Here is a 21558-nt window from a genome sequence, read left to right as displayed (position 1 = left end):
AACTTGAAAAAGCCTTTTTGTTTATTTTATTTTATTTTTCTTTTTTTTTCTTTTCTTTCTTTTTTTTTCCTCTTTAATCATCAAAAATGCTTCGTTCAGCATCTCGATTATTTGCTACTAAGCGTATGGTCGCTATAAATCCCATGGTAAAAATAAAAAAAAAACCTCCACAAGAAAGAAATCAAATATGCTTTAGAGAAGATAATTAAATCATTTATATATTGTAGCGTGCTATGTCTACTAGTATGCCTCGTTTTTCGGAGGAAAAGTTGACAATTGCATTACCTGAGTCTTCTTTCGAAACTTATAATTGTGAGAAACCCGGTCTTGAAGTTGAAATTACTAAGGATCAATTAATTGATATGTATACTAAGATGGCTACTATGAGACGTATGGAGACAGCAGCTGATGGTCTTTACAAGGCCAAGAAAATTCGTGGTTTCTGTCATTTATGTAATGGACAGGTATAATAAAGAAAAAAAATTATTTTATTTTATTTTTTTGTGGGGAGGAAAAGGATTGCAGCGGGCAAACGCGGGGGATGCTGGGTAAATGAACCCCGCGTTTGATGTCACAAGTTTGCGTTCGGAGACTAAATTGTTTTTTTTTTTGGATTTCTTAGGAAGCTGTTTCTGTTGGTATGGAAGCTGCCATCACTCAAAATGATCATGTCATTACTGCTTATCGATGCCATGGTTTTACTTATCTTCGTGGTGGATCAGTTGAAAGTATTTTAGCCGAGTTAATGGGTCGTAGTACTGGTATTTCAAAGGGTAAAGGTGGTTCTATGCACATGTTTGCTCCCTCATTTTATGGTGGTAATGGTATTGTTGGCGCACAAGTACCCTTAGGAGCTGGTGTTGCTTTTGCACAAAAGTACCTTGAAAACCCTTCAGTCACTTTTGCACTTTATGGTGATGGTGCATCCAATCAAGGTCAAGTATTTGAAGCCTATAATATGGCTAAGCTTTGGGATCTCCCATGTGTCTTTGTCTGTGAAAACAATAAATATGGTATGGGTACCTCTGCTAATCGATCATCTGCATCCACTGAATATTATAAACGTGGTGATTATATCCCTGGCCTTAAGGTGAACGGCATGGATGTTCTTTCAGTTTATAAAGCTTGTCAATATGCTAAGGAATGGACAACATCTGGAAAGGGTCCCCTTGTCATGGAAATGTCTACCTATCGTTATGGTGGTCATTCTATGTCTGATCCTGGCACCACATACCGAACACGTGAAGAAATTCAACATATGCGTTCTACTTCTGATCCTATTATGGGTATGAAGCATGTCTTGATTGAACATGGATTGGCTACTGAAGCTGATCTCAAGAATATTGATAAGGAAGCACGTAAGTTGGTCGATGATGCACTTAAGAAGGCAGAAGCAGCCCCTGAGCCATCTACATCTGAATTCTTTACTGATATTTATATTCCTGGTTCTGAACCTTCTTCAGTTCGTGGACGTGAACCCAACGAAATTTACCATTACTAAATGACTCTTCCTTATATATACATATATGTATATACATATTTAAATATACACACTGAAATCCTCAGGCTATATATAGATAAAAATAATGATACTTTTACCAAAAAAGAAAAGGAGGCGTACGAAAGTATTTAAAAATTGTTTTATTTTGTATTGCTTTCATTTTGTTAATATTTTTTTTTGCTTCATAACAATAAAAGAAAAAACTCTTAAAAAAATAACCATTTTATGGATACTAAAAGTGACTAAATTCTATAATAACCACAAAAAAAAAGGATTCTTAATTATAGATATGAATTACTAGTTACTTGGTAATCTACAATAAATCATGAACCTTCCCTCTTCTCCCCCCCCTCCTTCCATTTTTAAACTGTCTTTTCAAATTTGCATTAGTGTCAAAAAGGTTACTAAAACTACTTTAAACTGATATCTGTTTGGGGCGCCCAAATAGTGGTATAAAAAAAATTATGTAATCAATCATATACATGTGTGGTCCAGTTTAAATTAAAATTGTACATTTTAAGAAAGTAAAAAAAAAAAAAAAAAAAAAAAAAAAAAAATATTTATGACCATGATATATCACTTCTAACGACTATCTTAAGTTTAGAGTATTTTCTTAATAATCAAGAAGAACAAAGACAATATATTCAATAAATAAATACACAGACATACACAAAAGACTTGATTTATACATTTACGATAAATAATCATACTCTTCAGTATTAAAAAGTCATTGAATATTAACTATGATAATTCATGATTATTATTACACATGCAGAAATAAATAAATAATATATCATTAATATAATGACTTTATAAGCTGACCGTTAAAATAAGATAGAATGCAAATATATTGAATAATAATAAAAAGGTAATTATGTATATAAAATTAGTAGAATATCATTTTGCGTAAACGTACATAAAACTTCTTTTTTTGATTCTATATATACATATAAATATTTTACAAACTTGATTTTAATGTTGAATATTATAAATGAATATAATATTTATATTTACACACGTACACATACACAAAAGTGATAAAGGGTATACTTTATATGTACAATCCCCAAGCTTCCAATTCTAGACATCGAAATTCATGTCTAAGAGATAAAATTTCATTATCAAAAGTAGGGCACGTATTACTATAACCTTTCTCGAGCTCTGAGTTTAACCATAATCCAAATGTACCATCCCTAATATAATAAAAATTCGTTTATAAAGAAACTGGAATTTAACGTATAACTTATTCATACCCTCCACCTATAGCTATGAAATCAGAATCTGACAGGATCATGTAATCATTTTTTCCTGTCCATGGAAAAACTTTAATTGTCTCTCCATTTAATTTCCATAAAAAACTAAATGGGGTTTGGGGGGGGGGAAAAAGGGAAAAGGGGAAAGGAAAAAAAAAAGGTTTAAGTATTACCTAAATCATGTTATGTATGTATGTATAAATATACGTTTACCATTCACCAGTTCCATAATAGTAATTTTGTAAAGAAAGTGTATTACTTAAATATGCACCGAATATCTAGACATGCAATTATTATGACAATCAATCTCATGAAATGTATATGTATAAAGTATATACAGATATGTATATATATATATTTATATATGAATATATTACTTGTTCATCTGCATCTTTTAAAATTATAACACAAGGTCCATCATATTTTTTCATAAGTGAATATAATGTGGTAAGACTAACTCCATGCTGATCTAGACTATATAGAAGATTCCATTTTTCTGCTATTTTATATCTTTTAGGAATATACGGTCGAATCTATAGAAACATGATTACTACAGACAAAAAAAATTATAAATCAAACATGACATGATGAGCTTACTCGTTCAGCTATTGCTTCAGTTAACACAGGTTCTGTATCTTGTTTTCGATGGATTAATTTTATTGAAGGTATATATTCAAGAATTGACTTTGTATATTTTGTGGGAATCAAACTAGCTGTAACAAGCGCATCTACCGCAGGTGATATGCATTTATTATTCGAACTATCAATAAAATAGATTGAACTATTTACAGTTGAAATATAACTTGTAGATGATAAACTGGAAGAAATTGAGCTTGTATCGTCTTTTTCTTTATTAGTGGTTGATACTTCAATCTGGTCCCAGTCCATGATAATGGACGATGCTGCTGTACATGACGGTGTCACAATGGTGATAGCTGATGGCTTTCGTACAGCTTTTTCTTCGGAAGTATTAGAGTCTATTAAAGTTGTATTTTGATATGAAGAAATAACTGAACTTTTGGTGATTGATGTCGTTGATCGTGATTTATGCCGTAACCGAGGTCTTACTGCTGGACTAGGTAAACCTTTATATATAAATATTTAAACAAGTTGTATTTGGTTTTAGAGGTTTATATATGTATATCATTTATTGTCATTATTATGAATATAAATGTACCTAATAATTTGCATACTAATTTTGTTATAGGTGAATCGTCATTCGTATATTGACTATCTTGAGTTAATGAACGATATAAAGGAGTTAAGCGTTCTTTGCTCATCCCATAGTTTGCTGAAGTAGAAGAAAAATTAAATAATTTTTTCATATGATAATAATTTTAAATGAAAAAAAAAAAAAAAAAAAAAAAAAAAAAAAAAAAGAAAGAAAGAAAAAAAGAAGAAGAAAAAGGGACTTTTTTCTTCTTCTTTATCTTCTCCTTTATATAAATGTATATTTATATCTTTTTTTTCCCATATAAAGTATTACATGCATTGACATAATATTTATTCCTTCTCCTCTCTCTGTCTCCCTCTCTCTCTCCCCCTTTCCTCCTTCTATTTGTTTCCAAATTTTATAAGCTAACCTTCATTAAGATTCTTGGCCTATAATTGAAAAAAATAAAAAAAAAATATAGGATTTAGTTGAAATTATTTATGATAGATATTTCATTATATGCAAGATAGAATGATTAATAAGTATACCATTTTTTTTTTTATTTTTTTAATTTTGCTGCTACCCGCTTCCATTATTTATTTATTTTTTTTATTATGCAATTTATATTATTTTGTAACTTTTATCAGATGCTTTCATATATGCACAATTTGAACACAAGCTAAGGTCAAGCTTTGTTCTAATTTGTAATGAAGATGACATTTTTTTACATAATAATAACGAAAAATATAAATATAAATAAACTTACAATAAGTCTCATATATCTGTATATTATTATAACGTTCGAAGAAATAACTCCTGACTTTTTTTGTTTGTTTAATATATCTTTAAACAAAGTTTAGGCTGGGCTAACAATAAGATATAAAGTAAATCTGCAAAACTTATAATAATTGATTTAGTATGAAAATCCCTATCAGTATAATTCACATTCTACAACAGGCCACTCGAAATAGTAATTATCATGAAATACTGTAACACCAATGTGTAAAGATGGAATAACAGCATGTCAATATTACTTATACAAAGTACCCATCAAATCTAATCATTCTCACTTTATTTGTATATAATCTTTATTTTATTTCTTATTTTACTGATATTTTCCTTTTATTTTTTGTTTTTCTTCCCTAATAAAGGTATGCTTTATTCCCTGATTCAAATCATTAACACTAGATTGGGAAGGATGATATACATGGAATGACTCTATAATAGTAAATTCTTCCATTTGTAAATAAAAACTCTGCATTTTTTTTTCTTTTTTTTTCACAATGATGATGTATGCGTGTCACCAACGTTTAATACTCAAAGTATCTGTCTAAAGAGCTTTACCAATTTATTAGTTACTCTTTTATAATACGTGTATCAAAATTAGATAATAATAATGATAAATAGAATCATTTTATACTGGGAAGAGAGAAAAGGAACGAGGCATGGTCTTATCTCCATTCCCTATAGTTTTGTATATGTATGCATATATATTTAGATAAAGTTAGATATCCAGGGTGGGAAGTTTCTTATTTTTAATAATACCCCAATTAAACAAGAATGTTTTTAAACACTAATAAAATCCCTTTAAACCAGTCTAACTTGTAGTATTAAGTACGAAAAAAAAAAAAAAAAAAAAAAAAAAAAAAAAAAAAAACTCCTCAGGGACAAAAGGGAAAACATACACATACATATACATCAATGTACAAGGGAAATATTTAGAAAGCCTGAGTAGATTCTTATTGAGGTGATTAAATCCAACAGAAGTGAATCCAGGTATACACATATAGTTAACTTTTCTTTTTTTTGGAGACAAATAAAATATATATCATATTACATCATGTTTACTTGTTGAAGCAATTGTCCCAGGATTATCAAGCGACAGTTACCATAAGTTTATTGAGCAGGAAATAGCTTATAGTCAATAAAAGTGATATAGAATGAGCTTATAGAGATGGCAGAGGATTAAGGAGAAAGACAAATTGTTATTCTCTCTTTATAAGATGAACTCTCCTTCATTTATCAATTCCTTGCCAAGACAAAGTTAATACAGTGTCCTTGATTGAGACTATATACTAATAAATATAATGGTTTGTAAGATATTATAGACAAGACAAGAATACATATCATTTTGGTAAACAATTTAACAGCTATTAATATCCGATTTTTAAAGTGAAGTAATTAATTTACAGGGTTGTTATAATACGTTTTTTTATAAAAACTTCTTTTTCATTTTTATTAATATTTTATAAAAAAAAAGATGCTTTTCTTAGTTCTCAAATCTCTTTAGTAGAAGAGACTTGATACTAACAGGATTAACCACGAGAAGGTGAAAGCATATCTAATCCCAAAAATAATATTACAACCCATACACAAATTGATACGGGCTGTAATTTTTTCTTCTCCCTCTAAACTTCTACTTGAAAGATAAACGTCCAATTTCAACTAGTAGACACTTGGCAAAGTCCAACCTGGCCCAAGCCTTGCTAGAAGAAAAAGATAGGATTCCTCACTTCCTACCCCAATAAAAAATACAGTTGGATGTAAGTTTCATTGGAAGCCGGGCTAAACATTCTGACCTGTAGCGTGGCGAAGTGGAAGGAATCCAGATATATAAAGTGCACGACCTGACTATTGTTTACCTGAGAATGTCCCTTCTTTGACCCCTAGCATCTACTTTTGACTTAACAGTAAATACAAGTTGGGATTCTTCAACTAAATAAATAGATGAAAAAACCACGGTCAGAAACGTAAGCTGTGCATCCTTATCTATTTTTATTTTATAAACAGCAACTAGATAAAAATAAAAAGAAGGAAAAACCTCCAAAAAGAAAAACAGAAAAACTAAACCTTGAGATAAGCCCTTTCAATGGTGCAGACAAAGAGTACGCTAATCTCCCTAAAAAAGGAACAGGTTTACAATTTCCAACCCCAAGTATCCTTTTTATTTCCCTCCTCCTTTGGAAATAAATCAAACTTGAGCAGTCAAAATTCGATAAGGTCCCATCAATTATCTAAGGTTGCAATAACCCAAGGTGAAGGCGGATATGCATGTAGTAACCAAAAGAGAGTCTAGGCCCTCTCCTTTAGCCATGTTATAAACGGACAGTTCTACAAACTCAAGTAAGCCAAGCTATGTGACTTGAGCACACTTCATAACCCTGACTTTCTCTAACTTTAGGGAAAAAAAAAGAAAAAAAAAGGCAACATTTGTGAAGAAAAGAAAAGAAAAGAAAAGGAAAAGAAAAGATAAAAAAGATAAGAAAAAGTACTTTTTTCTCCTTTTTTTTTTAAGGAGAACGTATTAAACTTTATTTCATCTTTTTTTACACACGCATGTATAAATGTTGTTTACTCCTTTAGTTATTAATGTGTGGATATTTGCAAACAAGTGTATAAATTCTTTTTTTTTTATTTTCTTACAATTTCAAAGATGAATTTTACATACTTTATTAGTTCAAAGAAACTTTATTCATTTCTTTGAAAAAGGAAAAGAAAAGAAAAGAAAGGAAAAAAGAAAAAGAAAAAGAAAAAGAAAAAGAAAAAAAAAAAGATGAATACTTTTTGTATATGATGAATATGCTTGGCGTAAAGTAAGCAGCTAGAACAATGCAGTATTCGGTCACTTCACCAAAAAAAAAAAAATCGGTCAAGTTTTTGAACTCAATTGATCAGCTTTTTGAAGACCAATTGGTCAATTGGTCACTTTTTCCAAATCGACGAGTTGATCAAAATCTAAACACTTTTCTTCTTTCTACAATTTCAAACTTAGCAATGGACTCTGAAATGCCTTTTTACCATAAAGATGGAAGAGGAAGTATCTTTGATGATAGAAGGAATGAAGCTACTCAATACGATGAAGCTCCTTCGTTTCGCTTAAAAAATAAATAAAAGATCTGAAGAAGATGGTTAAGAATGACTCTGATTTTGATTTATAGTTAGTCGAGGAACCTGACTTAAATATGACTAAAGTGAGCCCTAAGAAAGAAAGAGAAACTGAATACAGTAGATACACAGCCAAGGATCGATAAATGTATTTCTTTTTCTTGAAACAGAAAGGTATGAAACCTAAAGAGGCTGCCATGGCTGCTAACTTAAATTATCATACTACACAAAAATGGAGACAACAGGGAAAAGAAGACCTAGACGGCTTTGTACTTTACAGAATGACAAACCTGGGACCTACTCGTCCTTCCTAAAAGCAAGTCAGATGACTGCCATAAGGAGCATGTAACTAACTTTTTTTTTTTGTCGTTGAAAGTTTGCTTTGTAATTTCTGTTGGAGCAAAGCATTAATCTTAAAGGTTACTTGTTTGTAAAATATAAAGATTACTCACTAGCTGCTAATGCCCAATGGAGTCAAAACTAAGTACCATGCATTCTATTCGATGCATAAAGATCGAAATTATTTATATAACATTTTCAAAATTATCACCATCTAAGCATTCCAAAGGATTAAAGGCCAATATTCTTTTTTATAAAACGATTCATGATTCACGATATATTTCTCAACTACATCTGAGAGCCGATAAGAGGTATAAACTTATTTAGAACTCTATTGATAATGCTTTTTTTTTCTTAATAGTACCATAGAAACTTCAGTTTTATTAATGATTTCATCATTGTCACTCTTTGATTAGAACTAAAGTAGATTTACACCAAGATTAATAAAAAAAAAAGAGTGTTGTCTTATAATAAAATCAAACCTGGTTGATACTGCTAAAAGCCACATGTGAAAATTTAAAAGTGTTTATTTAGTAATAAAAAAAGGTTTGTAATGAATTATATGATGATGGATGGTAAAACTATTCTTCCTAGTGACTATTTTTAATTATAAAATGAAAAAAACAAATATGCTACATTTTTCTTTTTCTTTTTTTTTTTTTTTTTTTCTTCTTCAAAATGCCTAATTCAACTTTCCCAGCTGTCATTTCTTTTGCGGATAAAAAAAATTCTACCCCCGTTATCACCGCTAGATTCGGTGACGAGGATGATGAAGATTTTGGTGTCCGTATGGCTAATGCTGTTGAAGTGCAAGAAATAGATATTAATTTATATATGAGTAAAGAATTATGGTTACCAGCAGGTGCACGTGGTGCATTTGGTGGTCAGGTAAAATTAAAAGTTGAATTTTATTTTATTCTTTGTACACTCATATTTAATTCTATAAGATTGTAGCTCAAGCTTTAAGAGCCGCATTCTACACTGTTGCAGATGAATTCGATATACATGTATATACATATATTTATATATATTTATATATATTTAACTAATTATACATATATAGTCGCTTCATAGTTATTTTATTTTACCTGGTAATGTAGAGGTACCGGTTATTTACCAAGTTCAACGGCTTCGGGATGGTAGATCATATGCTACTCGATTTGTTACTGCTTCTCAAAAAGGCAAAGCCATCTTTGTATGTAGTTTTAGTTTTACAAAACCAGATACTAGTGTTCAATTGAATCATCAAACTGAGATACCAAAAGTACCTGAACCAGACTCACTTCCATCGTAAGTGTATATAAATGTATGAAAATAAGATAAAAAAAAAGACCTTTTAAAAATTAAATAATTACTTTATTAGTGATGTAGAATTATTACAAAAGGCGTTGGATCAAAATGATTTACCTCCTAAATATCGTGAATTTATTAAAATACAAATTGAAGAAAGTTCACCAGTAGATTACAGAGAAATCAATATTCCTCAGCCTAGCTTAATTGCTGTAAGTTAATTCTATATCTTTATATATGTATATATTCAAAGTTATTAAATTTATTTCTATACATACATATATATATGCCTGTATAGCGACGCTGGTTTAAGACAAGAGGACAACTTGGTTTAGACAAAAGACTCCATGCTTGTGTTATTGCATATGCTTCAGATAGTGGTTTTGTTGGTACGGCTGCAAAAGTAAATGGAGTACCTTCAAGAGGTATTGGTATGCTTGCAAGTTTAGATCATTCTATGTGGTTTCATGCGCCTGCTAAAGCTGATTCATGGTAAATATATATATATATATATACAATTCTGAATACAATGTATTTATGTTTATCATACTATGTATATATGAATAGGCTATTATATGATATGCATAGCCCTCGAACTAGCAACGGACGTGGAATGGCATTTGGTAGAATTTATAGTAAAGATGGCACATTGGTTGCTACTACTGCACAAGAAGGTGTTCTCAGACTATCCAAACGTGAACAAGAAAAAAGAAGAAATTTAATTGAGAGTAGAAGCAAGTTGTAAATGTTTCAAAACAATATACATAAATATATACATTATTTATTTAGCTACATATTCCTCTATTTATACAATAATAAAGCATATTAGATTATTTATTCTCAAATATAAAGTATTATAACATTCTTTATCCTTTTTCTCTTGATATGAACATGTACTTTTTTTTTTTTTTTTTTTTTTTTTTTTTTTTTTTACTACTACTACTACTACTACTACTATGACTATTATTATTATTATTTATAAAGATAATATGTATATATTGGAAGTATGATTTGTTAACAAAAATTATTTAATGAAAATATAGCCGTAAATTTAGCCTAAATTATGTATTAAACCCTATAATTTGATTACCAAGCAAATTATATGAATAAAAGAGTTTATTAAGGTAAAATAAAAACAACCAATAAGTATATAGTAATTTATTTATACAATATACTACCCTCACCAGTTCCAAGAAAAAAAAACTGAGAGAGAGAGAGAGAGAGAGAGAGAGAGAGAAGGTAATAAAAATTTCTTAGCAGTTAAAAGGAAAAAAAAAAGGGGGAGGAAAGGATAGCCAATACATTAGTTTAACACTAGTAGAAGAAAGTGTTTGATGAAACAGATCGTCGAGCCAACAAACTAACTAAGGAGAAGCTAATAGCAGCGACTTTGGTTTCTTCAGAGGAAGCTGATTGAGAAAGAAAAAAAATGTATTAGTAATGGAGAATGATACATTAAGTCGATAGTACATGTGGAAATATTTAATAGAGCGTTTACGGGTAAAGTAATGATATAGATGATGAAAACATAGCCGAGAAACACTATGGGAGGAAACCAACCAAGGTATCAACGAAGGACACAACTACAGTCAACGTGCATCATATCTAATCAAAGTATTGTATTCTGTTCCAAAGAAGGACAACAAACTGTGATCAACTTGGAATTGATACCACTACAAAGACGAGCAAAATCTATCTTGTAAGAAAAGATTTCTTTTAGTTAAATCCTCCATCTGAATTTTAATTTTCCTATGTATCGTCTGAATTTTAAAGTGTTGAATGATCCGAACCAACATTATTTATCGGATCAGATCAGTTAATTAAATAGCTACTTTGTAATCTTATCCAATAACAAGAATGAAATAAAATAAAAAAAAAGGAGAGATAAAGGTGGAAAATAAAGTAATAAATCATTATTTTAAAGATTTGGACTAGTTTTTTTTTTTTTGTTTACGCTTGACGAACCAGTGACATTGTAGTTTTTACTGAAGATAGATTAAAGAACTCCTTTTGTAGGGCTAAAGTAATAAGAATAAAAATGATGAGAGACATCAATAATAAATAGGCTTAAATAGTTAACTAAGAAAATGATATTTAAGATAAAGACGCATGGATGGATACTATTTTAAAATGAAGTAAAAATACAATTTTAATAATTTGATGAATTCTATTTGCTACAATGATTCCTGTTAAACATCGTTGGAAGTCTATGACTATTAAGAATAGAAACTAGTATGTTGTACATATTCTTGTATGCATTTATGTCAGATTAGCACTGTATATGGCAAGTTTTACAATCTTCAATACAATAGCAACGCTTCACATTTGTTAATTTCCAAAGCTTCTGTGTTGTCTTATAAACACGTACTGCAAGCCTATTTTTCTTTTTTTTTTTTTTACAATGATATTCTTTTTTTTTTCCTTTGCTTTATGAGAAATAGTGAAAGGATGTTGTGCTATTGGTATTCAAACTTCATTTATATTTACTTTGTCTAACTTTATCTAAAATCTTTATTTAGAATTTGATTCTTTCCTTGCACACAATTAAGTATGTGGTAGAAGATTTAGTAGTCTGCCAATGAATAGATTCTTTCTCTCTATTGTTAGAAATATAGAGTGTATTTTAGTTATATAAGCATTTTAAAATTATTATCATGCTTTTGTTGTTATTCTCTCCCCTACTTTTTTTGATAATCATAAAAAACTAAATTGTGTTGTTTGAAGCCAAAAAATAAAATAAAATGAAAACTTTTCATAATGAAACAATGTATACGGCGAACAATGTAGATATAGTAGTTGCCTAGCTGCTTTAGCTTTAATTCATTTCTGTATCTTTCACTTATCGATATATTGGCTCCTTCTAACATAGCCAGCATATGAATATTTTTCCCTTAGCATGTACAGATTTGATTTGAATATCTGATATTTCATGATTATTAAATATGATGTTTGTTCTAGAGCCTAAAGTATATGAGTGAAAAAAAAAATATCGCTCTATTTCATCGACTTTAAAATTACTCTATTGAAAGTGAACCCAAAATATTTTCTAACAGACAAACAGAATACTATGAATTTACCTTTCAATATATAATTTTTTATTCATTTTTTTTAGAAGCCTTTAATGATATGTTTGAAATATAACGTAGTCAATAATGTGCAGTTGGATACATAGTAATCTTCAAGCTTGTATAGTATTGATAAGTAATTTTGATTAAAATTGTTGCATCATAAGGCAACATAAATGCTTATAAAGTTAGCATTTGATATTACTTTACTTTTTATTGTAAATTGGTTAGACTGAAGATTAAAATACATGATTATCAGCTTATTTGTTGCCTACATTTCTGTGTTTATCTCGAGAGCCAAAAATACATATCCATGTATATACATTTAAAATTTTACCCCTAGATTAACTTTGAAGAAGGCTACTTGACAATTATACCACGTTTTATTTCTTTATAGTACCAAACAACATATAATGCTTAAAAGTATACTATTAATTACAAATGTCTGGAGTTATTGAAGAACCAATGCTCTTCTAAACGTTAATCCTTACTCCTTTTTCTCAATATAATTTCTCGGTTTATATACTGCTTCATTATACGTATTGTATTTTATAAGCTTAATTACCTATCATATCATAAAAAAAAACATACCTTCATCTCCAGAATCTATAAGAAAAGAATTGACCAGTTTTCTTTTCTTTTTTCTTTGCTGAACTGATAATCACACTATTATTCTTGCTTATTTTTATTCATTGAAAAATCGCTTTTTTTATATAGCCAATTACATTCCCTTACTCCCCCCCCGAAACAACCCGAGGAGTTTGGATAAATTTATTACAAAATAAAATGTAAAAATCATTTGATTAATAAAGTAAATGTCAAGAACGTGATACAAGGATATTCCTTTTAATAATATCAATATTTATAGCATTTAATTTTATTCCTACAACAAGAAAAATGGAGAGAAATGACGAATTGTATATAAATCACTCGTATTTAAAAAAAAAAAGATATAATGAAGAAGAAAAAAAAAAGAAAATTTTTTATTTTCTATTTTAGAATGTTAAATGCAGCATAGAAAATATATTATATTCAACTCTATTTCATACATTTAACCTTTTTCCTTTTTTTCAAATTTAATTTTACAAATGTTAAACGTATATAACTGGGTTTCAATTATATCATAAATAAAGATAAAGAAAATAGTGTATCAAGTAACACGCAGATGTCTATATTCATAGATTGTTTATGTAATAGCATAATAACACAGCGTTATTCTAAAAAAAGAAATTAAGTTTGAATCCTATCAGTAAAATATTATAATTCAGCACAGTATAAAAAAAAAATAAGTTTTCTTCATTATCATGTGAAATTATTATTATTATTATTTTTTTTTTTTTTTTTTTTGTTAACAAAAATGTATGAAGAGGAAATAATCGATACATGGCGTACTGCTGTACCTGCCTCACATATTGCCTTTTATACACTATCTCCTGTTCTGGTTTTATCTATACTATCAACTCTTAACATAAATGTACTAGGCACAAAAGTAAAGCAAGTTATTTCTATTCCTTTTTTAATATGTTTACTAGTTATGCCCTATCGCTATAGAGATTTTGAAAACAGTAAATAAAAAAAAAAAAAAAAGAAAAACCAGTTTATTTCGCTAAATAATTCATTTTATTGTTTTGTAATATAGGCGTTTTTTGTATTTTCTGTCAAGTGATTTCATTTACTATGTTTCAACGTTTTATTGATATCTTTTTAATTCATCCTGTCATTTACAAAAAGGATGCTTATATATCTGCTTCTGAATTCAATGCAGAGCTTTTGTTTAGTATAAGAGCCAATAACCGTCATAAGCCAAATGACGAGAAAAAGGTATACTTGAAATCAAAGGTAAGCATTTTTTTTTTCTTTCGAGTTTGAAGGTAATTATGAATTTGATAATTTATATATGTTTATACCTTTGTACATGTGTATTAGAAATTTTATCATCTCTTTCCTTCTATAATTTTAAATGCCATTGGTTATGATATTGTTGTTTCATGGATAAAAACATTTACATCTAAGGATATATTCGAAATGCAAAAATATCATCCAATTCAAACGTTTTTGGTATGCTGTTCCGGTATCATGTTATTGACATTTACATATAACATGTTTGGTAAAATAATGCAACTATTCTATTGCATACTCTTTGATCATGGTCTTTATGCTCCAGGTAAGACAAAATGAAAGGATGTAGAATATATGATAATTAAACTAATAATAAAAAAAAAAAAAATCGCATTTTACACCATTATAGAGGAATGGAGGAATATGATGGAAACCCCGATTTTTGGTACCTCTATAGAGGATGTATGGTCTTATCGTTGGCATAGAATCTTACGACCTGCTTGGGTATCATTTGCATATAAACCTGTTTATTTCTTGGTTCGCGAAGGAACAAACAAAAAGCCAAAATATAGACTATTAGCCATCTCTCTTGCTTCTCTCTCAGTTTTTATAGCATCAGGCTTTACTCATGAATATGCTGCGTTATGTAATGCAGGTTGGAAGATCTATAGTGAAAGGTTTATGGGTCAACAAATAATATTCTTTGGAATACAAGGCTTAGTCATCATCATGGAGAAAATCATAGCTATTTTGTTGAAACCTTATTTACCTTCATCCTTTGTAAATTCACCACTTGCATTACTTTTAAGGCATATTTATGTACTCTCAGTTGCCAATTGGACATTTCCTTACTTTATCAACAGTTTTGCCCATTGGGGTTTTTATAAATTAGGCAACTTTACTCCCCTTGAGCCTATTTTGCGTCATTATTTAGCTTCCACACCATTTCTTAGAAAATATTGTGGTTCAAATATTTAGTAAAATTACCCACTATAACTTAATATTCTTTCCCTCGTGTATATGTAATATGTGTATATATTGAGCATTTGTAAAAATAAAACAAAATAAAAATGGACTACTATTTGTCATCTTTATTCTGCCCCTTAATGATTATTAGTGTTGACAAGACAAACCCTTATCTTGTATACTCTTCTTCTTACTTTATATCATTATTCTATATATCCCCTTTTTGACTCTTTTTTTTTAAAAAAAAGTTCTTTATTAATTTTGATAAAAAAAATATATAAATATAAATATATGTGTAATTTAGAATCTATAATAAAAGAAAAAAAAATATATATTAGTCTAGGAAAAGAAAAGAAAAGAAAAAAACTACTTTACCTGTTGTAAGCCATATTACCACGAACTCTATTGTAATCAGTCAAACATTCAACAGGGCCATGACCAACAACAGCAAGTTCTTGATCCCATACATATTTGTAAGCAGTCTTACGAACATCGTCGGCAGTAATCTTATGAATAGTCTCCTTCAATTCTGCTTCAGATAAACGTTTTCCAGTGGTAAGAACTTGAGAACCAATATCATCAGCAACAGCACAGGTACTATCAAGACTTAATAATAATCCGGCCTTCACTTGTTGTTTAGCACACTCAATTTCAGAAGCAGTAACAGTTGTAGAAAGACGAACCCATTCTTTTTGAAGGAAATGAACAAAATCGTCAATTTGATCTCTGTTTTGAGTGACAACATAGAGACCCCACAAGCCAGTATCCTTATGACCCTTTGTAAATGAAGCAAAAGAATCGGCAAGATGGTTGTTATTAACAATAGCTGATAATTTAGAAGAAAGATTACCAGCACCTCCCAAGTTCTTATCCCAAGCTCCAATGATGGCTTGCATAACGAGTAAATTGAAATAATCCTTTGATAAATAAGGTGCACCTTCAACAGCAAAAGCGATACGAGCTTGAGGTAAAGTATCATCACGCATACGAATTTCAGAACCAGTGAAAGAAGGCTTTGGCTGAGGAACACGAGTAGATGTACCAAGTCCTCCAAACTTTTTCTCAGCAAGTCGGACAAGAGCTTCGTGGTCGACATCACCAGAACCAACAATAACCATGCGATCAGCGCTATAATTGTCCTTTTGGAAAGCAATCAAATCCTCGACAGTTATTTGTTCAACAGTTTCTTTAATACCATTCACAGGGCGTCCCAAAGATTCGCCCTGGAATGCAGTAGCATACAAATGATCGAAAACAACAGATTCATAATCATTTTCTGCAGCAAGCTGTTGCTTAAAAACAGCTTGTCGTTGCTTATCAACAGTAGCGGCATCAATCTTTGTATTTTGAATAAGGTCAGCAAGGATTTCTACAGATTCACTCATTTTACTACCCAAAGTCTTGGTTGAGAATGAAGTGATTTCACGACCAGTTTTGGCAGTAAGGACACCACCGATATTTTCAAATTTAGAAGCTTGACCCTAATTTTTTTTTAAAAAAAAAGAAAAAAAAATCAAATTATAAGCTTTTAAACAGTATTCGGTATCTCAGGGCACCTTCTTTCTCTTTCTCTCTCTTTTTTTTTTTTTTTTTTTATTCCCTCTTTTTCAACTTTTTAAATACTTTTTTTCATATGTATCATTCCTTCGAAAAATATAAATTTATCTTAAAGTAGATTGTATCCTCTTTTTTTTTTTCTTCATATTCCCTTTTTGCTTTAATAATTTACCTGAAGAGCAACATGTTCAAATAAGTTAGCGATACCATTGGTCTTTGCGGATTCAGCACGAGAACCAGCATCAATCCAAACACCAACAGTTGCAGCACCAGCAGAAGGGTTCTCCTCGGTAGCAACTGTAAGGCCGTTAGGTAAGTTAGTGATGCGAGTTGCTAAGGCTTGCTTGGAATTCGTAGCCATAGAACGGATGAACTATAATAGTTGCGAAAAAAAAAAAAAAAAAAAAAATGCGAATTAAAATTGGAGTTGCTTTATAGGTGTATGCGAATTGTTAAAGATCTGTTATGTTGAATGTACCTGCTTAGTTAAACCAGCATTAGCTTGAAGGGTATTAGTAAGAAGCCTTGAAGCCATTTTAAAAATGAAGAAATTTGAATGTAAGAGTGGGGAGACGAAACAATAAATAAATATAATAACTGGCCTTTTTTTTTTTTTTTTTACCTTCAATCTTGCTTGATGTCCTTTTTCTGTGGGGGTCAACCCTCATTTTTTTAGTTGTCCGCCCCTGGCGGGCTGTATATATCACGTCATCATTTCTTCTCTTTTTTTTTTTTTTTTTTTTCAAGAAGAAACATTTTAAATAAACTTTTTTTTTTTTTAACACGACTTAAAAAGCATATACTCGCATAATGGCTAAAGGTATTGAAATATTTCAAGTTCATTCAACTGCAATGATGAATTAAAACAATATTATCTTTCTGTTATTTTCATTTTTTAAAGCTACTAGTGCTCAAGCTTCAAAAAGAGGGCCTACTGGACTTTTGAAACTTTATTTGATTACTTATAACTTTGCTTCTCTTGCTGGATGGGCGTATGTTCTATTTTTAGCTCTGGCACAAATTGCTCGTGAAAGCAGTTATCAAAATGTATTTGAAGCAACATGGCCTGTATTGATTGTTGTTCAAACAACAGCTTTGTTTGAAGTAAAGTATATGCAATTATATATAATGAGCGAAGATGTAAGTGATGTTAACGTACATGGTAGATTGTTCATGCTTTATTAGGATGGGTGAGAACACCTCTGATGACAACTATTATGCAAGTATTCTCACGTATTTTCTTGGTTTGGGCCGTAAATTATCCATTCCCTGAAATTCATTCTCATTGGTCATACACTACAATGGTCATCTCTTGGAGTATTGCTGAATGTGTAAGATATTCTTATTATGCAACAAATTTAGCCTCTTCTGTACCTGCTATTATTACTTGGGCTCGTTACACATTCTTTTTAGTCCTATACCCAACTGGTATCTCTTCTGAATTGATCATGATTTATCAGTCGTTACCTTATGTTAAGGCTGCTTGGGGAGATTTGTATTATTACATCTATATTGCTGTCATCATATTATATGCTCCTGGTTCACCTGTTATGTATAATCACATGAGAATACAACGTAAAAAGTACCTTAAAGGAACCGACAAAAAGATAAATTAAAATAGAGATGGAACATTTATATAAAGTCATCATACATTGCTTCAATTTAAATAACTTTGTTTATAGATAGATCAAAAGCATAGTTGATATGGCAAATAAACTCAATGTGTATCATTTTACTACATTCGATACGATCTTGTTTTTTTTATTATTTTGACATGGAGAGGATAAATTTTGTAATGGTTATCATATTCTTAAAGTTGTTTGTATTTCTCTACTAAAATGCAATTAGTCATTTATAAGAAAAAGAAGAGAATTGATGACTACTATTGTAAGTACGTAATAGGAAGAGTAGAAAGCAAAAATAGTCTAATCAATAGCTATTACCCAACTTTATAAAGAGGAAGAGAGGAATATAGCATACACCAAATAGTTTAATTCTTCAAGAATGGTACAGAATAACAGACCAACAATGGAATTAAAACAGAAGTTTGTTAAGAATCGTTAGATTTGCAATATAATAGTATGTTAAGGATGACATATACATCATTGACAGTTCTAAACGGCCGACTTGATTGTTTCTACTAGTTATTTATTTACTATGGCTGTTGTAAACCGATGTATTTAAGGGGTAAATTTCTCTTCACGTTTACCTCAAAAAGTGTAAAGTTAATCTATCACACAAATTATTCAGGAACATATTATTTTCCAGCTGCCTACTCCTTGATGACAGCTATAAAACGTATTGTATCTTTCCTTTAAGTCTGACTTTATCTTTTTTTTTTTTCTTTTCATAACTTTACTTGGATAATATTTGGTCTTTCTATACTCTGTATATAATTACTTGATATGTCCGAATATGATATACACTGATTTATTTATTTTATTTTTTTTTTAATATGAATGGTTTCTCTGAAGTAAGTAAAATAAAAAGTGGGGGGGAGGGTAAGGGTTCTGATGGTTTTATATATCGAATATCTATTTACGTATTTGACTGAGTTGACGTATAACGAAATGATCTATGAGTAAAATGGGCTGCAACTTAGTGTTAGTCTGTATATGTTAAACTTAGATAATAAATCAGATTGCTTAGCTAGTATTAAGTGCCTGTTTATCTTATTTACTATATTGGAGTTATTATCTTGGGTGATTTGAAAACGGAAGTAGTGCAATTGTTATTACACTTTCACTTAAGTAGAGAGAGGCTAATTTTTTCTTTTAATTAAAAAAAAAAAAAAAAAAAAAAAAAAAAAAAAAAAAAAAAAAAAGATCTAGGGTTATTAATTCTTCCTAACAAGGGCGAAATTATTCTTCACTTTAATTTTTTTTTTTTTTTTTTATAAATATTTATTATTTCCTATTAGCACAAATGTCAACTATGCAACTTTATGTATGGGGTCCTGCTTTGAATGCACCCTCTATAGATCCAAAATGTGTTGTTATTGAGAGTTATTTACGTTTAATTCAGCAAAGTTATACAATTGTAAGATGCAACGATCCTCAACAAAGTCCAACAGGTAATATATTGTTAGTGTTTAATTTCAAAAAAAAAAAAAAAAAAAAAAAAAAAAAAAAAGCTAAGTTATTGCATGTTTATATACTATAGGTGAACTTCCATTACTTAAAAATGGTTCAGCTTGGATTGCTGGAGTAGATCGTATTTTAGCTCACTTGGCTCATTGCAATAAAGATGCCAATAAAAATCTTCTTCCTGAGCAGAAAGCTGAATACTTAGCGTAAATAGTACCCAATAGTATTAAACATCTAGAGACTTAAACTTCTCTTTGTTTAGTTATTCAGCATTAGTTCAAGATAAACTTTATGATTGTATGGTAAATAATAATAATAATTCCCAAGTCATATTTGGTCATTCTTTATTAACTTTATTATATAGCTATATACTTGGTATGCAGATTCAACCAATTTTGTTAAAAACATTCGACCCACATATGCAAAGCTTTTATCTTTTCCAGCTCGTTATATTGTACCTATTCAATTAAAAAATAATGCAAAAGCAAGACTAGCTAAATATAATGTCGAAATTACTGGCGATGATGTTGGAGCACCACAAAATGAAAAAGAAGAGATGAAAGAATTATTAAAAACAGGCTGGCATCATGTAAAATAGATGGGCATATTTCATTTATAAATAGGAAGTAATACTAATATATGCAATATACACACAATATTTATATATACATATATATATGTGTGTGTGTATTTCTGTTTTATAGATGTACAGATTAGCTAGAGAAACATATGATATTCTACAAAAGCAACTAGATAATAAGAATTATATGTTTAATGATAGGTATGTCAACTTGATTTTTTTTTTTTACAAAAAAAATAAGCAAATAAAATAAAAGCAATCATAGCTAATTATAATTTTGTTAGCCCAACTACATTAGATTGTATTGTATTTGGATATCTTGCTTTACATTTATATCCGGAATTAGCTCATAGACGTTTGCAACATATCTTAATGAATGAATATCCACAATTAGTACAATATTGTAATCGAATTAGAGATTTGTTATTTACATCAAAAGGAAATGCGCAGGAATCTGAGCCTGCTGAGGATGTCCCATCACTCTGGAAAACATTTAAAAACAATCCAGTTGGATTTTTGGGTAGTATTAAAGATGATATTGTATCATATATGGGCACAAGTGATAAGGAAAGTAAGAAAGAAAAAAGCCAAGTACAAATTGATTTTGAACGTAAGCGCATCTGGTCAATTGCAGGTGGCATAACTTTCTTTTTAGCTTATGTAATTTATAATGGTATTATAAGTGTTGAACTAAACGATGAATCTTATGATTCAGAAGAGGAAGAATAAATTGTAAAAAAAAGAAAAAAAAATACTATTATTAAATATATTTTTATTAATAAAATAAAATAAAACGACCGAAATGAACACATAGTAATAAAGTTTACTGTGCTGCTCAGGTCTGTTCCAAAAGACGAGGAGGAAATAAAAAACTCACTTAAGAGGCAAGTAAAAGGAAGAAGAAAAGAAAATATTCTGTCTGTATAGAAAGAAGTGGAGGTGAAGTAGAACTAATTTTATTAAAGGCACAAGTTACATGGAAACTTCCCCAAGATTGGGACGAGATGTCTTTATTCTTGAAGAAAGATCTTGTGACTGTGTTTT

General features: G+C 29.7%; 7 protein-coding genes across 7 annotated transcripts; 5 read left to right on the top strand and 2 right to left on the bottom strand.

The window, feature by feature from the left end:
• Nucleotides 1–59: 59 nt before the first annotated feature.
• Nucleotides 60–1719, top strand: BX663DRAFT_520888 (dehydrogenase E1 component-domain-containing protein). The gene is made up of 3 exons (XM_051529164.1): nucleotides 60–146; nucleotides 228–464; nucleotides 623–1719. Exons 1-3 carry the CDS (start codon nucleotides 87–89, stop codon nucleotides 1499–1501), a joined length of 1176 nt encoding a protein of 391 aa, XP_051379645.1. The 5' UTR covers nucleotides 60–86; the 3' UTR covers nucleotides 1502–1719.
• A 600-nt stretch (nucleotides 1720–2319) lies between these two features.
• On the bottom strand, nucleotides 2320–4110 carry BX663DRAFT_520883 (TLD-domain-containing protein). The gene is made up of 7 exons (XM_051529163.1): nucleotides 3932–4110; nucleotides 3352–3839; nucleotides 3132–3287; nucleotides 2968–3032; nucleotides 2755–2859; nucleotides 2524–2694; nucleotides 2320–2438 (listed from the first exon to the last, which is right to left on the bottom strand). Exons 1-6 carry the CDS (start codon nucleotides 4077–4079, stop codon nucleotides 2553–2555), a joined length of 1104 nt encoding a protein of 367 aa, XP_051379644.1. The 5' UTR covers nucleotides 4080–4110; the 3' UTR covers nucleotides 2320–2438; nucleotides 2524–2552.
• A 4671-nt stretch (nucleotides 4111–8781) lies between these two features.
• BX663DRAFT_520864 (HotDog domain-containing protein) lies at nucleotides 8782–10266 on the top strand. Its single transcript, XM_051529162.1, has 6 exons — nucleotides 8782–9019; nucleotides 9079–9138; nucleotides 9195–9421; nucleotides 9495–9633; nucleotides 9720–9913; nucleotides 9989–10266. The coding sequence occupies exons 1-6, from the start codon at nucleotides 8810–8812 to the stop codon at nucleotides 10164–10166; spliced, it is 1008 nt and encodes a 335-aa protein (XP_051379643.1). The 5' UTR covers nucleotides 8782–8809; the 3' UTR covers nucleotides 10167–10266.
• Nucleotides 10267–13833: 3567 nt separating this feature from the next.
• BX663DRAFT_563802 (uncharacterized protein) lies at nucleotides 13834–15427 on the top strand. Its single transcript, XM_051532028.1, has 4 exons — nucleotides 13834–14051; nucleotides 14126–14325; nucleotides 14413–14650; nucleotides 14735–15427. Exons 1-4 carry the CDS (start codon nucleotides 13844–13846, stop codon nucleotides 15301–15303), a joined length of 1215 nt encoding a protein of 404 aa, XP_051379642.1. The 5' UTR covers nucleotides 13834–13843; the 3' UTR covers nucleotides 15304–15427.
• Nucleotides 15428–15519: 92 nt separating this feature from the next.
• On the bottom strand, nucleotides 15520–17450 carry BX663DRAFT_520861 (Metalloenzyme, LuxS/M16 peptidase-like protein). The gene is made up of 4 exons (XM_051529161.1): nucleotides 17327–17450; nucleotides 17021–17221; nucleotides 15667–16772; nucleotides 15520–15598 (listed from the first exon to the last, which is right to left on the bottom strand). The coding sequence occupies exons 1-4, from the start codon at nucleotides 17381–17383 to the stop codon at nucleotides 15592–15594; spliced, it is 1371 nt and encodes a 456-aa protein (XP_051379641.1). The 5' UTR covers nucleotides 17384–17450; the 3' UTR covers nucleotides 15520–15591.
• Nucleotides 17451–17658: 208 nt separating this feature from the next.
• Nucleotides 17659–18464, top strand: BX663DRAFT_489093 (tyrosine phosphatase-like protein; the record flags this gene model as incomplete). Its single annotated transcript, XM_051524865.1, has 3 exons — nucleotides 17659–17668; nucleotides 17750–17988; nucleotides 18015–18464. 3 exons carry the CDS (start codon nucleotides 17659–17661, stop codon nucleotides 18462–18464), a joined length of 699 nt encoding a protein of 232 aa, XP_051379640.1.
• A 1279-nt stretch (nucleotides 18465–19743) lies between these two features.
• On the top strand, nucleotides 19744–21450 carry BX663DRAFT_459999 (Tom37 C-terminal domain-containing protein). The gene is made up of 6 exons (XM_051523930.1): nucleotides 19744–19921; nucleotides 20011–20140; nucleotides 20197–20236; nucleotides 20299–20523; nucleotides 20639–20715; nucleotides 20799–21450. The coding sequence occupies exons 1-6, from the start codon at nucleotides 19774–19776 to the stop codon at nucleotides 21241–21243; spliced, it is 1065 nt and encodes a 354-aa protein (XP_051379639.1). The 5' UTR covers nucleotides 19744–19773; the 3' UTR covers nucleotides 21244–21450.
• Nucleotides 21451–21558: the final 108 nt, after the last annotated feature.

Source organism: Cokeromyces recurvatus (assembly GCF_025118155.1).
Source record: "Cokeromyces recurvatus strain NRRL 2243 chromosome Unknown BX663scaffold_29, whole genome shotgun sequence".
NCBI lineage: Eukaryota > Fungi > Mucoromycota > Mucoromycetes > Mucorales > Mucoraceae > Cokeromyces > Cokeromyces recurvatus.
The sequence above is the reverse complement of the archived record's forward strand: the minus strand, read 5'-3'. Positions and strand labels throughout refer to the sequence as shown.